Here is a 16,787-nt window from a genome sequence, read left to right as displayed (position 1 = left end):
CTCTGGGCTGAGCTCATGTGTCTCTCCTTTACCCACTTTTTAATAGGGCTGTTTGTTTCTTTCCTTTGGGCACATTTGAGTTTCTTGTAGATCTTGGATGTTAGGCCTTTGTCAGATATACAGTTGGCAAATATTTTTTCCCATTCTGTGGGCTGTCTCCCCTATCTCTTGATGGTTTATTTTGCTCTGCAGAAGCTATTCATTTTGATGAGGTCCCACTTGTCTATCTTACCTTTTATGGCACAGGCATTTGTGATTTTGACCAGGAATTGGTTGTCTATTCCAATTTTCATAAGGATGTCATCTGTGTTTTCTAAGATTCTCATAGTTTGAGGCTTTACATGTAGGTCTTTGATCCATTTAGAGTTCATTTTTGTGTATGGTGAGAGGTAGGGGTCCTGTTTCAATCTTTTGCATGTGGTCAGTCATTTTTCCCAGCACCACTTACTGAATAGGTTCTCCCATCCCCAGTGGTTGTTGGTAAGGGCTTTGTCAGAGATGAGTTGGTTGAGAAATTGAGGTTTTGCTTCCAGAATCTCTATCCTGTTCCACCGGTCTATATGCCTGTTCTTGTACAAATGCCAGATATTTTGATTATTATAGCCTTATAATGAAGTTTAAAGTCTGGAAGTGTGATTCCTCCTGCTTTGTTTCTTTTACTAAGGATTGTTTTGGCTATTCATGGTCTTTTATGTTTCCATATGAATTTCTGTATTGTTTCCAACAGAATGAGAAGAATGATGATGGTAATTTAATGGGTATTGTGTTGAATTTGTATACTGCCTTTGGTAGGATGGACATCTTAACAATGTTGATTCTTCAATCCATGAGCATGGAATATTTTTCCATTTGTTTGTGTCTTCTTTGGTTTCTTTGAGTAGTGTTTTGTAGTTTTTGTTGTAAACGTCTTTCACCTCTCTGGTTAGAAAGATGCCAAGACAGGCTGGGCTCGGTGGCTCGACCTGTAATCCCAGAGCTTTGTGAGGCCAAGGTGAGTGGACTGCCTGAGCCCACAGGTTCAAGACCTGCCCGGGAAACTTGGCGAGACCTCATCTCTACAATAAATCAAAAATTAGCCAGGTGTGGTAGTGTACACCTATAGTTCCAGCTACTTGGAAGGCTGAGGCAGAAGGATTGCTGGATTCCAGCAGGTCGAGGCTGTGGTGGTCAGGAGCGTGCCACTGTACTCCAGTCTGGACGACGGAGTGAGACTCCAACTCAAAAAAAAAAAAAAAAAAGAAAGATGCCAAGATATTTCTGTGTGTGGCTCTTATGAATGGAATTGTGCTTTTTATTTGGTTCTCTGCCTGTTTGTTATTAGTGTATAAGAATGTGACTGTCTTTTTCACATTTATTTTGTATCCCAAGACATTACCAAAGTCCTCTATCAGTACAAGAAGGTTTCTGACAGATTATCTTGGGTTTTCAAGGTATAGGATCATATTGTCAGCAAAGAGGGATAACTTAACTTTCTCTTTTCCTATTTGGATGCCCCTGATTTCCTTCTGTTGTCTGCTCTCGATAGGACTTCCAACACTATGCTGAACAGGAGGGGTGAGAGTGGGCAGCCTTGTCTTCTTTTGGTTTTCAGGGGAAATGCTTCCAGTTTCTGTCCACTTAGCAATATGTTCACTGTGGGTTTATCGTAGATGGCTCTTTGAGGTATGTTCCCTCTATGCCTAGGTGTTCAAGGGTTTTTATCAAGAAGGGATGCTAGGTTTTATCAAAAAAAGCGTTTTCTGCATCTAATGATATAATCATGTAGTACTTGTTTTTACATCTGTTGATGTATTTAATTATATGTATGGTCTTGCAAATGTTGAACCAGCCCTGCATCCTGGTGATGAAGCCTATTTAGTCATGGTGGATTTTTGAGATGTGCTGTCGGAACTTATTTGCTAGAATCTTGTTGAGAATTTTTACATTTGTGTTCATCAGGGATATTGGTCTGTAGTTTTCTTTCTGTTAGATCTTTACCTGGTTTGGGGCAAAATGATTTGGGTAGAGTTTCATCTTTCTCAATTATCAGCTCCTCCTTGTATGATTTTTAGTCCAGGGCTTTTTTATAGGTAGTTTCTTATGACAGAGTCAATTTCCTGGGTTGTTTTTGATTCATATAGGGTCTCAATTTCTTCTTATTTCAACCTTGAGAGGTTGTGTGATGTCAGAAAGTCCTCCATTTCATTTAGGTCTTCAAGTGTGCATACAGGTGTGCATAGTAATCTATGATAATCTTGTTATTTCTTTGGGGTCAGTTGTGACTTGATCTTTTGCATTTCTGATTGTGTTTATTTGGGCTTTTTCTCTTTTTCTTGGTCAAGAGGTCTACCAATTTTATTTATCCTTTCAAAGAACCAGTTTTATGTTTTGATTTTTTTTTTTCCTGATATTTTTGTCTTCTATGTCCAGTATTTAGGCTTTGACTTTGGTGATTGGGATTCTTCTGCTGAAGTTAGGCTTTTGATGGTCTTATCCTTCTAGCTCCCTCCGGTGGTTGGTTAGGCTGTTAACTTGTGATCTATTTTCTTGATGTGTGATTATAGAGATATAAATTCCCCTCTTATTACTGCTTTCATGGCATCACAGAGGTTTTGGTAAGATGTGTTTTTGTTTCCAGAAATGTTTTAATTTCTGCCTTGATTTCTGTGTTGTCCCAGGAATTATTCAGGATCATGCTGTTTAGTGTCCATGTCTTTGTGGGCTTGGGGGAATTTTGTTGGTGTTAATATTTACTTTTATTCCACTGTGGTCTGAGAGGTCCACGGCAGTATTTCAATCTTATGAAATTTGCTTATGCTTGATTTATAGCTGAGGATGTGGTCGATCGTGGAGTGTTTAATGTGGTGATGAGTAGAATGTATTTTTTAGTTGTTGGGTGGAGTGTTCTGTAGATATCTATTGTCCATTTGGCCAAGCATCAAGTTGAGGTTCTAGATCTTGTTGACTTTCTGCCTAGAAGACCTATCTAAGGTTGTTAATGGAGGATTTAAGTTCCCAGCTATCATGGTGTTAGAGTCAATATCTTTTCTCTGTTTACTTAATAACCATTAAAAAATATATTTCCATAAACTGTGTCTTTTATAAAAATATATTTCTATAAAATATATTGTTGGTGGGTTAATCATTAGGTAGTGTCCTTTTGTATCTTTTTACATTTTTGATAGCTTAAAGATTGTGTTTCTGACATTAAGATTGTGACTCCTACTTTCGTGTTCTGTTTGCCTGAAAATTTGTTTTTCATTCTCTGAGTCTGTGAGTGTCCAGTCTGATAAGATGTGTCTTCGGGAGACAGCATCTTCTTGCATTGTGTATTTTTATCCAGTTTGCTATTTTATGTCTTTTCAGTGGTGCATTTAGTCCATTCACATCCAAGCTGACTATTGAGATGTGAGAGTTTATTCTTGTCATGAGGCTCTTACAGTTTTGTTATTTGTTTGTTGGTTTTCTTTTGATATTGGGGTCAATATGTGTGTCTAAGATTCTGTAGTCACGATGCTTGCTCCATTGATTCTGTTTTCCTACATTCTTGGGAAGGGTGTGGTCATTCTTTTCTTTCTTCTGTGCTTAATACCTTTTTTTTTTGAGTTGGAGTCTCTTACTCTGTCACCCAGGCTGGAGTGCAGGGGCACACTCACGGCCACTGCAGCATCGACCTGCTGGGCTCAGGTGATCCTTCTACCTCAGCCTTTAAGTAGCTGGAACTAAAGCATGTGCCACCACATCCAGCTAATTTTTTAATTTATTGTAGAGATGAGGTCTTGTCAAGTTTCCCAGGCTGGTCTTGAACCTGTGGGCTCAGGCAATCCTCTCACCTCAGCCACCCAAAGTGCTGGGATTATAATCATGAGCCCCCTCATCCAGCTGCTTAATACCTTCTTAAGCATATCTTGTAGAGCTGGTCTGGAGGTAGCATAGACTCTTAGGGATTGAAGGATTTTTATTCTCCATCACTGATGAAACTTAGCTTAGCTGGGCAGGAAATTCTTGGTTGGAATTGTTTATCTTTGAGAACTTTGAAGACTGGACTCCAGTCTCTTCCAGCCTGTAGTGTTTCTGTAGATAAGTCTACTGCTATTCTAACTGGTCTTCCCTGGTAGGTAGTCTGATCTTTCTCTCTCACTGCCTTTAGGAATTTTTTTTTACACCTACTTTGTGTAAGTGAATTTACTATCTCTAGGAGTTGGTCTTCTCATGTGGTGCCATGCAGGGGTTCTCTTGTGTTTGGATAGTCACATGTTTAGATACAAGAAATTTTCTTGGATGACCTCATAGAATGTTTGTTCCGAATTGCTCTCATTCTCTTTTTCTGCTTCAGGGATACTGATCATGCGTAAGTTATTTCTCTTAGTATAATCACACATCTCTTGAAGGCTTTGTTTCCTTCTTTTTAAGCTTCCTTTCTATGTTTTTAAAAGATTGAGTTAGTTCCATTTTGGTCTGCAAACTCTGAGGTTCTTTCTTCTGCCTAGTTATTTCTACTTTCCATGCTTGTCAGTTTATTATTTAATTTACTATATTCTTTATAGTTTGCATCTCAGTAGTTAATTCTTTCATGTTTTCATCATGCCTTTTGTGGTTCTTATTCATCTTTTCCAATCATTCCTTGATCTTTCCATCTTGTGGTCTGAGACCAGTCAATCTAGGCACACGTCATTGTTTGAGTTCTGCATTGTATATTCTCGTGCACTATCCTTTATGAACTTTTATGGGGTACCTGTATTTTTCATTGATTTCTCATTTGTGATGGGTTTTTCTTTTCTCTTTACTTCCACTGCTCAGTGACAAAGGGAGTAGTTTTCACTTCTTTTTGCTCAACTTCCTATTCTTCTTTTTGGTAAAGCCTCTGGATTTGTTCAATTTTGAAGCCAGGTTGGGGGTGGAGAACTGTGCTGTCCTTTTGCAGATTTGGGATTTGAGTAAGGTGTATTATGGGGATGCTAAGATTCAAAAGCTGCCTCCATTCATTCACTGTGGGCTGAGTTCTTCATCTCTCATTGCAGTTGTAGACTTGCTAATGTTTTGGTTAGGAAGATAGGGTGCCTGGGACTCCTCAGCAGGCCTGTCCCTCTGGGGGTACTGCAACTAGGGTATCTTCTTTGGGTTGGCAGTGTTTTACCACAGAGAGGTGCTGAATTTGCCCCTCAGTCTTAGGTGGTAGCTTCATTGTTCACATGGACAGGCTAGGGCCTGTCTCCTCCCGGATACCAGGACAAATGTGGTAGGGACCTCCCTGCACCCCATCCTCTGTTGGGACTCGGGGGCTATTTCCTTGGTATATTTTCTATATGGTCCCTGCTGCCAATGTCTTTTCTGGCACTGATGGTTGTGGTAGCAGGTGGCACCAGCAGTGAGTATTTTTTGCTTTCTTCGGGGTATGGTCACAGAGATAGTGCCTGCCTTTGGACTGTGGATTGCACTGGGATCTGAGTTGCTGTGCGGGGTAGCTGCCTCAGCAGGAGAGCTCAGGCCACTTGTTCCCACGTCCCCACTCAGTCTGACAGTCACACACTCACTTGCCAGCACACTTGCATGTTCATCCCTGCACTCACTCATTTATGTGGAGACTCACGCACTCCAAATGACTCCATCACCATCTTGGAATCTCTCTCGGATGTAAGATTTATATACACCACCTAAACAGGCAAAACCAACATGAGCAGACTATAGTAAGTTATGTATATATAGTGAAACACCTAGAGTAACCAGTGAAAAAAGGTATACAAAGAGATACACTTAAAAATACTAAAGATACATAAAAATGGAATCCTAAAAAATGTTCACATAAGCCTCAGGTAAACAAACAAACAAAAAAACTGAACAAACAGAAAACAAAAAATAAAATATGGTGTATCTCGACTGTGTCACTGTCAATATCCTGGTTTGGTATTATTTTATAAAATGTTACCATCAGGGAGACTAGGTAGAGTACAAGGGAATTTCTCTTCATTATTTTTGTAATTATGTGTGAATCTACTATTATCTCAAAATAAAAATTTTAATTAAAAAAAAAAGTTGAATATAGTGGCTCATGCCTACAATCCTAGCACTTTGGAAGGCAGAGGTGAGAGGATTGCCTGAACTCAGGGGTTAAAGACAACCTTAGGTAACTTGGTGAGACCTTGTCTCTACAATAAATTGTTTTAAAATTAGCCAGGTGTGGTGGCACATGCCTGTAGTTCCAGCTACTTAGGAGGCTGAAGTGGATAACTGCCTGAGTCCAGCAGCTTGAGGCTGCAGTTGCTATGATTGTGCCACTGCTCTCCAGCCTGAGCAACAGAATGAAACTCCAACTCAAAAAATAAAATAAAAAGTATTATTTGCTTGTCAGTAGTATAAAAAATAGGCATTAGGTTGGATCTGAACCACTGGGCAAAGATTGCTAACCCCTTTCCTAATTCTTTTAAAGTTATATTATTGCAAATACCTTCTCCCATTCTTGGTTTGAATTTATCTTCCTTTATATTATCTTTCAAAGGAAAAAAGGTCTTTATTTTAATTTATACTTTTTTTTTCAGTTGACATTTTATGCCTTGACAAATCTTAGCCTACTTTAAGATCCTAAAGATATTCTTCTAAAAATGGCTGGGTACAGTGGCTCATGCCTGTAATTCTAACACTTTGGGAGGCTGAGGCAGAAGAATTACTTGAGCCCACAAGTTCAAGACTGGCCTAGGCAACATGGTGAGACCACATTTCTAGAAAAAAAAATTAGCCACATGTGGTGATATGCACCTGTAGTCCTAGCTACTTAGGAGGCTGAGATGGGAGGTTCGCCTAAGCCCAGAAGGTTGAGGCTGCAGCAGGCTGTGATGGTGCCACTGTACTCCAGCCTGAGTGACAGAGTGAGCCTTCCAAGTAGCTGGAACCACAGGTGTGCACAACCACACCTGACTAATTTTTTTATTTATTGTAGAGACGATGTCTTGCCAAGTTACCCAGGCTAGTCTTGAACCCCTGGGCTCAGGCAATCCTCTCACCTCCACCTCTTGGAATTACAGATGTGAACCACCATGCCAGACCAAGTGAATTTTATAAAATGCTTTTGCTGTCCATTTAAGATGATTATATGGTTGTTATCCTTTAATCTGTTAATAAAGTAGAAGACATTTGTGGTTTTTCTAATATTACAGTACTTTTGCTTTTAATAAGAGCAACTTACCATGACTTATTACCTCTATTGTATATCATTGGTGTCATTTTTCAATATTTTAGAAACACTGTATGTGTATGCAAAAGCAAAGCTAGCCTACAATTTTTCTTTCTTATGCAGTTCTTCTCTGGTTTGGTATCACAGTTATACTTGCCTCATAGAATGACCTAAGAAGTAGTCTCCTATTCTTTGGGAAAATTTATATAAGATTAGAATTTTCTGTCCCTTGCAATTGGGTAAAATTTTCATATAAAACAATATGGGCCTGGTGTTTTGTGAGGCGATTATAAACTATGATTTAACTACTTCAAATGATATAGGACTATCCAGGCTTCCTATATCAGCTTAAAAAATGATTTACTTACAGAAACCTAAAGATTTACAAATGCCAAGAAAAGATACCTTAAGAAATGTGTCTGTTTAAGTTTTCAAATTTATTGCCATATCTTATTTTAAAATCTCTGCTATATCTATAGTTATGACCTATAGTTATGATCTTTCATTGATAATATTGATTGAGGTACTTTTTTGATTTATTGCAACAGAGAGTTTTCTGTTCTCTTAATTTTGTTCTCATTTTTTGTTTGGTTGTTTTTTTGAGTCAGAGACTTACTCTGTCACCCAGGCTGGAGGGCAGTGCCGCAATCATGACTACCACAGCCTCAACCCGCTGGGTTCAGGTGATCCTTCCACCTCAGATCTCCAAGAAACTGGGATTATAGGCACATGTCACCACGCCTGGATAATTTTTTTTATTTATTGTAGAGATGAGGTCTCGCTCGCCATGTTGCCCAGACTGGTTTCGAATTCCTGGGTTCAGCCAATTCTCTCGCCTTGGCCTCCCAAAGTGCTGGGATTACAGACATGAGTCATTGTGCCCGGCCAGTTTTGGGGTTTTTCTGTTTGTTTTTGAGACAGGGTCTTGCTCTTGTCACCCAGGCTAGGGTTCAGTGGCATTATTATAGCTCACTGTAGCCTTGAACTAATGGGCTCAAGCAATCCTCCTGCCTCAGCCTCCCTAGTATCTAGGATTATAGGCATGTGCCTCCACGCCTGGTAATTTTTTTTTCTTTTCTTTTTTTTTTTTTTTTTGAGTGGGAGTCTCACTCTGTCACCCATACTGGAGTGCAGTGGCCGCTCCCGGCCACCGCAGCCTCACCTGCTGGGGTCCAGCGATCCTTCTGCCTCAGCCTTCCAAGTAGCTGGAACTACAGGTGTGCACTACCACATCTGGCTAATTTTTGATTTATTGTAGAGATGAGGTCTCGCCAAGTTGCCCAGGTGGGTCTCGAACCCGAGGGCTCAGGCAATCCACTCACTTCGGCCTCCCAAATGTGCAGGATTACAGGCTGAGCCACCAAGCCCGGCTATTTTTTTTTCTTTGTAGAGTTAGAGGTCTTGCTATGTTGCCCAGGTTGGTCTTGAAACCCTAGCTTCAAGTAATCCTCCCACCTCAGCCTCCCAAAGTGCTGGGATTACAGGCATGAACCACCACACCTAGCCTGAACTCTTTAAATAATAAAATTATGACTTTATTAATCTCTTATAGCTTTTTAAAATTTCAATAATGCCTACTTTCTATTTGGGTTTTTTAATGTTTTCATCTACTTCTTCAATCAACTCTTATCTCACTAATTTTCAACTTTTCTTCTTGCTCACTTAAGATTGGACATGTCCCTCTAAATATTGCTTCCACTGTATCCCAAAACTTCTTGTGGTTAGTATCTTCCTCACAGCTCAGTTCTAAGTGTTTTAAAAATTCTGTTATAATTTCTTTTTTGATCCATGTGTCATTCACATAGGAATGTTCTCAAATTTCCAAATATATGGAGATTTTTAGTCCTCTTTTGGTTACTTACCTCTAATCTGAAGGCAGTGGGAGTGCTGCTAGGAAGCTGTATTCAAGCCAAGAGGAAGCAAGAATCATGTGACACTCGCCCAGTTTCAGGTTTGGGAACAACACAACTCTCTCATCCCAAACAACTCTAAAACTGGACAAAATATACAAACTAACTGATTCCAGCACAGGCAGAGGGTTGTATGCCTGAGAAAAGGAAAGCAGGTGCGCTTCACATTCACTCTGGCATTTTTCCAAACCACAGCAAAGGGAAACAGAACCCAAACAGAAAGTGACAGTTTCACTGAGGAGCAAAAAACATGTAAGTGGTAAGTGTTTCGGTGACAGGAATTTGTGGGACAGAGTACCAGGGAGGAAACAGCCACAGAGAAGTTCCAGAACTCTAGGGATTCGCCTCAGGTCCTTGGCTGAATCCCATACTGTCCATGTGCAGGGCAAGTGCTGGGAGGCCTTGAAGAGAACAGCTACTGTTAGGGTGAGGGAGAGGGATCTGAGGGAGAACTACAAACATTGGAGGTCCCACAGTGCTGGAGAGTTTCAACCCAACCAGGGAGGAGAGATCTGAGTAAGCAACCTGATCACTCACCTGAGACCCAACAAAAGTCAAGCCTTAAGAAAAATGATTTTGCCCAAGAACAAGGCTCACACTGAAACAGTTCAATCCTAACAACAACAAAAACTCTTAATAAGTTGAAAAGACATGCTAGTAATTTAATTTTTGCTAGAAAAAGATTCAACACTATTTAGAAGACAGTAACGTAATATAAAGTCTCTACAACATAACATCCACAATGTCCAACATACAATAGAAAATTACTATACCTGTAAAGGAGCTTGAAAGTTTTACCCATAGTCAAGGGGGTAAATGTTAATAAAAGTAGATCCACAAATGACCCAGATGTTGGAATTAGCCGAAAATGATTTTATGATAATTCATAAGTATGTTAAATAATCACAAAGAAAAGAGAAAATGTGTGAAAAGATAAGAGTTCAGCAGAGAAATGAGAAAAAAGAACCAAATGCAAGTTGAAAAATACACTATAGAAAATGAAAAGCTCATTAGATTGACTTAAAAGCAGATCAGACACAGGAACAGAAAAGATTAGAGAATTCCAAGATAGATAAATTTGAAAGAATGGGGAGGTCTGTGACCATACACAAATCCTGAGACCAGTCAGCAAGCTCGTGTGAATATCTTCAGTAGCTCAGAGGGCAGGTTCAGAATAGGCAGGGGGCAGGGTCCAACTAGAATTAGGTCTTTGTAAGATATGACCCAGAGAGAAAAGGTCAAAGGAGTTAAGAATACATGAATGAGGGTAATGATAGACTATGGAATCTAAACTCAGGAAAGAAGTCAGAGAACAAAGAAAAGAGTACTGAGTCTTGAAGACACAGTGGGGTCAGTGGATTTGGGGTACCAGTGTGTACCAATGTACCAACTGTTGGACAGGGGCTTTAGATAGACACAGTTTGAGAACCACTAATGTAGAGTAAGACAGCTGCAAAGATGGGGTTGCAGAGTGGGATGTTGAAATGGATATTTTCGAGACTGATTACTGGCAATGACAAGGTCTGAAATACAGCTAGGGACTGAGAAGCTGTGAACAAGTGGAAGAAAAGATCATTAAAGATACCATGGTCCCATGGCTAGACTCTTAGACAGATCATCCACATAGACACTAAGTTTACATTATGATAAGAGAGAAAGATAATGAGCCAGGAGCCAGGGTTTTCAGTGAAGGACATGACAGAGAACAGCAAAGATTGCAGCCAGGGAGCTCAGTGAGTAGTGTACTCTGACAGCTTGCACTTCCAAAGAGTGAGGGTTTAGGGAGAAAGGAAGAGAAACAGCTCAGAACCAGCAAGAGGAGTCACCATATCTTACTGTGGTCAGTCCAGCCCATCACTCAGCTTCCACCTCTGCTTCTGCAGCTTTGTGACCACCCTTGTTGAATGCCAGCTGAAGTGACCCTCTCCTTCTTCCTGGCTGATGAACCCCAAGTTTAGCAACACAAGCCTATCTTTAAAAACTACACCTCAGCCAGGCACAGTGGCTCACGCCTATAATCCCAGCACTTTGGGAGGCCGAGGTGAGAGGATTGCCTGAGCCCACAGGTTTGAGACCAGCCTGGACAACTTGGTGAGACCTCATCTCTACAATAAATCAAAAAATTAGCCAGGCACGGTGGCACGTGCCCGTAGTTCCATCTACTTGGAAGGCTGAGGCGGAAGGATCGCCTGAGCCCAGCAGGTTGAGGCTGAGGTGTTCGGGAGCATGCCACTGACCTCCAGCCTGGGTGACAAGGAGACTCCAACTCAAAAAAAACCCAAAACAAACTATGTCTCCCAGCCTCTTTGCACATCAGGCTGAGTGCAGTGTCATCCAATGAAATATAAGTAGAACTGTGATCCATGTTTCTGGAACTGCACCTCTTAAGAGGGCACAGACCCTTTTGCCCTTGGCTTCCCCCGCTTCTTCTTGTCTGGAACCCTGATGGCATCAAGGAGTCCCCATACCAACCTTGGACTCCCTATTGCCTAACTTCTTCTACAGGAAAGAAAAACAGACAGGTGACTTGTATAAGTCGCTAATGTTCAGATTTCCTTGTATGTGCAGCCAAGCCAGTTCCTCACACTTCAGGTTCTGAAATGGGATCTGTTGTTCCTGGTTTACCTCTACATACTGACAACAGACCCCCCTCTTTTTATAGAAGCACCTGGGGGTTAGTTATGAGCCTTCCCTTCTCTGTCTGCAGAGGCAGCCCCTCCACCATGCTCTACCCCCACCATTAACTGCCCCCATACCTCATATTTGGCAATGTCTATCCTCCTGCCACAAGAACCAGATTTTAATCACCTTCGTCTTGCACACCATCCCAGCAGCCAGGACAAGGCTGTACAAACAATCAACACTCAATTAATGTCTGCTATATCAAACACATAAAAACCTGAATTTCGATATTCCAAGTAGAAAAAGTCCTGGCTGAGTTGCTTACAGTTTTTTTTTTTTGTTCTTGTCAAGAATACAGTCCTCTTTACTTACAAATTCCGGGTTTTCTTGCTTCCGACTGTGAAAGACCCTAGAAGCTCCCTAACTTCACCCACACCCCTACTTCTCCACAGTGACACTGGACTGAAGGAGCATGAGAGAGCAAAAGCACATTTGGCCAAGCTCCAAAGAATGACAAAAAAGCAACCCAGAGCAGGTCGAGGCCAGAAGACACACCGGCAGCTCCTGGGGCCACATAGGCACATCAGGGATCCTCTTGGGGGGCCTTCTGTTTGTGTTCACGAACAGCTTTCGCTTGTGGAAGAACTTGCCATTCAGCTCTTGGATAGCGAGTGCCACTTTCTGCATGGAGCCCAGATCTACAAACGCAAAGCTGGAAAGGAAGGAGAGAGGGGGCAGCTCTGAGCAGATCTCAAGAGAAGCACGAGTTGCAAGAAGGTGCCAGGCCTGAGCGCAGGGCTGGTCTCCTCTCTGCAGCCAGAGAAAGAGCCACTCCACACACACACAAGCAAGCCCCAAGGAGGTCCAGACCCGGGGCTGGGCTGTGTGAGACCATCGTAACCTCTGAGGACCAGAAGAAATGAGTTGACGCTACATGCCTGTGGCTTTGGGTTTCTTTAATACCATTGACCCCTAAAGTTCAAAACACTATTACTGCCTTAAACAAAAGAAAAGGAAAATATGAGCCGGGCTCAGTGGCTCTGCCTGTAATTCCGCGCTTTGGGAGGCTGAGGTGAGTGGATTGTCTGAGCCCGTGGGTTCAAGCCCCGCCTGGTCAACTTGGTGAGACCTCATCTCTACAATAAATCAAAAAAATTAGCCGGGTGTGGTAGCATGCACCTGTAGTTCCAGCTACTTGGAAGGCTGAGGCGGAAGGATCGCCAGAGCCCAGCAGGTCGAGGCTGTAATGGCCAGAAGCGGCCACTGCACTCCAGTCTGGGTGACAGAGTGAGACTCCAACTCAAAAAAAAAAAAAAAAGAAAAGGAAAAAATGAACAGTGCAATTTTCAGGGACAGCTAAGGTTGAAGGTGGCACAGTAACTTACCTCAAATCAGAAGACAGAGCAAGAACATGACCAAAAATAAACCCAGGTCTCTGGACTTCTAAACCAGGGTTGCACTGACAAGACAGTAAGTATTCACTGCCGAGTCAGAGGTTGAATATAGAAAGGGGGTTTCCCAGGCGTCTCTCAGCCAAGTCACAGGGTGTGGACTAGGAGTTGCTGGGCTAATCTGCGACACTGGGGCATCAGCAAAACGGACAAGGAGGAAAGGAGTTGCCTCCCAGAGAAAACAAAGCAAGAGTAGTCATTACCACTTGCAGCCGCTCTGGACTCTGTGGACGTGGAGAGGGCTGAAGTCCTTTAGAAGGTTCAGAATTTCCTCCTACAGTGGCCGGTTTAAAAGAGAAAGAGACCCAGAGACATCACTTACAACCAGTTCTCAAGGTTTCAGATCCCCAACTCGCTAATCAGCACTCCACTGACCCCATACTCGATGACATGCTATTATGCCGTGTGTGCAGCTCTATGCTACGTGCTGCATATACAGAGCCAACAAGAGGGACAGAAGCCCTGCCTTCAGTGCTGCTTAACAGGTGAGTGGGGATGCAGACAAGACAGTCAAGAAAACACACCACTTCATGACAGGAAGCACCGATGGTTACCTGGCATGGGCATTTAACCCAGATCTGGAGGGAAGGGAGTAGTCAGGGCGGGCTCCCAGGAGGAAGTGACTGCCACAGCTCTGCAAGTGCCTCCTCCCCACTGCTTCTCAACCTTGTCTGGCCTCCACTGCCCAGGGAGGGGCATGGCCCCCTTCCCTCTTCCCTGGACAATTCCCCACACCCTTCTCAACCCCTCTCTCCTGTCTGTCCTCAGTTGCCTCCCTCACTCCCACTCCACCCACTCCTTCCCAGCGTTCTGCTCTCCACACAGGCACCACCCTCCCCGGCTGTAAGATAAAGTCTGTGCCACCCCGTGCCCTTTTGAGTTACACCCTATTTTTTTCTCTCTTCTGCCAAACTCATAGAAAGAGCCAAAGAGCTGTCCTGCCTAGTGCCTCCGCTTCCTCCCCGTCCACTACCTCCTGCCTCCCTGCAGTTTGGCTGTCCTGGCCAGTCGAGACACCTTCTTGCAGGCCCCAGACTGTGCCCGTGTCTGCCAGGATGGCTTCTCCTTAGGTCTCAGCTCTTCCACCCCTACCTGCACCCTCTACCAACCACTTCCTCCTTCCTAGGCTTCCCCACCAGCAGTTTCACCACCATGATGAAAACTAATTTCCCCTCGGGAAAACTATTTTGGAAAAATGTGTATTTATACCATCTTCCAAAGTCACTTTGTTGGCTTAGAAAAACAGAAATGCATTATGTATAACTCATTTTTTCTCAGTCTTCGTGTTTATATTACATTTAAATTCACATTTTCTAATTTGCTTTCCTTTTAAATATTTAATGTTTATTACACATGAATCCACAAGACGCGTGCAACAAGCAATCTGTGCAAGCCAGCAATATGTGCTCAGCATCTCCAGTTCATGGAGTGTCTTTACACATATTGCTGCATTTGGTCTCCACGAACACCCTGTGAAGTACAAGGCATTACTGTCTTCACTGCACAGGGGCATAACGTAAGAATCAGAGAGGTTAAGTCTCTTCCCAAATATTACACAGCCAATTTACAAGGACAATTTGAACTCCTGGCTCCTAACTTCCAATCCTACATCCTTTCCATGATATCATGCAAAACCATAGTTTTATTCCCAGATTTTTACCATTATTAAAATAAAATAGAAAGCGATGTAGTACTTTGGTATCTTCTATAGCAGGTATCAGAAACCACAGCCTTGCACCAAATCTAGTCCACCACCTGTTTGGAAGGTTTCATTAATTACTTATGCGGTGACTTGTTGTATGTGGTTGGCTTTGTGTTGCAATAGCAGAGCTGAATGTTTGCAGTAGAGGCCCATGGCCTTCAAAGCATAAAGCATTTATTATCTATCTACCCTTTATAGAAAAAGTTTGTCAACGCATGTTCCACAGTAATGGTTCTCAATTCTGACTACATACAAGGTTCAGCTGGGGAAGTTTTTTTCCTCTTTTAACTACCAACACAATGCCTATTCCACCTCAGATAAACAAAATCAGAATTGCAGCAATGTTTTTTAAAAGCTCCCCTGATGATTTTAATATACAACCAAGGTCGAAAACTACTGTTCCTTGGTTCCAAGAAGACTTCTGCACTCGTTTTCCAGAAATGTGCTTGAGGGTGACAGGAGGATTCTCCTCTCTCCCCCCAACACACACACACACACACACACACAAATACCAAAAAAAAAAAAACCCCTGCCAATATCATTTCATCCGTGGAATTTCAATCAGTGAATCCGTGAGGGTGCTCCATTAGCAGATGCTGTTACAGTTATCAGGAATTTCTAAAATCTGAAGGCATACCCCAATTTTGACTTTCTTCCCCCTGCCCATTAATAGTTTAATTTGTTTTTTTTTTAATTTTCTTGATCAATTATAGATTTGACAGGAGGCTTGGTACATTAAGCTAAAATTGCCTTGTGCCCCTAAGGGACCCTTTTACAGCTCATTTTAAATCATGAAAATAACTTATTAGGATTTTTAAATTTCAAAAATATTGAATGTTTATTGTAGAAATATTTTTAAAATACAGATAAGCAAAATAGAAGTATCACCCATAATCCTACCACCAAAACATGAACACTGCACACCTTCTATAAAGATCATGAGATCATTCTGCTTTGTAATCATTTCACTTAGCGATATATCCCTTTCAGGCAATCATCACCAACCACATTGTTTAAGAGATCTATGGCCTGCTATTAATCATGGCACCAGCATTTACAGTCCACTGACTTTGTGCCAGACGGTAGGAGGTTATTTCTATCCCCTAGGAGCCAAATAATTTCATGCCCATCCAATTGGCAGCAATCTAACAGTTGGTCAACACCAAGCACTAATGACAGAAGAACCCTTGTGCTGCTGGTGGGAGTGCAAGTCAGTCACCCTCCTGGTCCAGCTGTGTGGGCCTGAGGCCCCATACCTAGATTGTATAGGCTCTGGAGGCACCCTCACACACACGCTCATGGACACGTGCAAAGCCAGATCACTGAAGCTCTGAGGTAGTAAAAACTGGGAAAACAATAGTTGGAGCCATGTGAAATTGATGTTTTTACATATAAAAAATGGTCCGATGCCAGCAATTTTGTATCTTCAACCTAAGCATCGGATGTCTGTTAGCAGGTAAATACACTGTAGTAGATTCATACAAAGGAATATTATACAACAGCCAAAATAACTGCCTAGAGGTGCATGTGCCAACAGGGACACAACTGTAAAAATACATGGATGATGAGAGCAAGCCCTAGACACATACAAAAGCAGCAGGGACCACCAGCGACCTGCCCATGGCCTCTGCTCCCTGCTCCCAGTGTACCCCACAGGCAATGTCAATCCTAGTGACTGCGCCCACTCCCCAGGGCAGCATCAAGTGGCACACTCTCTGACCCTCTCCCATTCTTCGCACCACCACTTCTGGTTCTCCATCTCCGCTCTGCAACCCTTCAAACCCCACTGTATTGTTCTGCGACCCTTCAAACCCCACTGTTTCCCAATCTCCTGCAAACCCAGCTCAGATGAGACTCCATCACTGCAATTGCTTCCTTGTGTCGAGGACTTTATGGCCTTCCCATTACCTGTTCTTCATCATCTGTACCCCAAATTCCCACAGAAGCACTGCCCA

The 16,787-nt window shown here is 42.4% G+C and overlaps 1 protein-coding gene across 1 annotated transcript in view; it reads right to left on the bottom strand.

Moving 5' to 3' along the window:
- TDRD10 (tudor domain containing 10) overlaps nucleotides 1-16,562 on the bottom strand; it is a 31,001-nt gene extending 14,439 nt beyond the window's left edge. Inside the window, exons 1-3 of the mRNA XM_021707604.1 lie at nucleotides 16,422-16,562; nucleotides 13,334-13,404; nucleotides 12,233-12,391 (exon numbers count right to left, since the gene is read on the bottom strand). Coding sequence (XP_021563279.1) covers nucleotides 12,233-12,391; nucleotides 13,334-13,404; nucleotides 16,422-16,562 — 371 coding nt within the window. The remainder of the gene's footprint in view (nucleotides 1-12,232; nucleotides 12,392-13,333; nucleotides 13,405-16,421) is intronic.
- Between the last annotated feature and the right edge of the window lie 225 nt (nucleotides 16,563-16,787).

The sequence above is a fragment of the Carlito syrichta genome, unplaced genomic scaffold (genome assembly GCF_000164805.1).
Source record: "Carlito syrichta isolate Samal-C Ts95f unplaced genomic scaffold, Tarsius_syrichta-2.0.1 Scaffold120742, whole genome shotgun sequence".
NCBI classification, from domain to species: Eukaryota; Metazoa; Chordata; class Mammalia; order Primates; family Tarsiidae; genus Carlito; species Carlito syrichta.
Note: the sequence above shows the minus strand (reverse complement) of the source record. Positions and strands in the feature narration are given on the sequence as shown.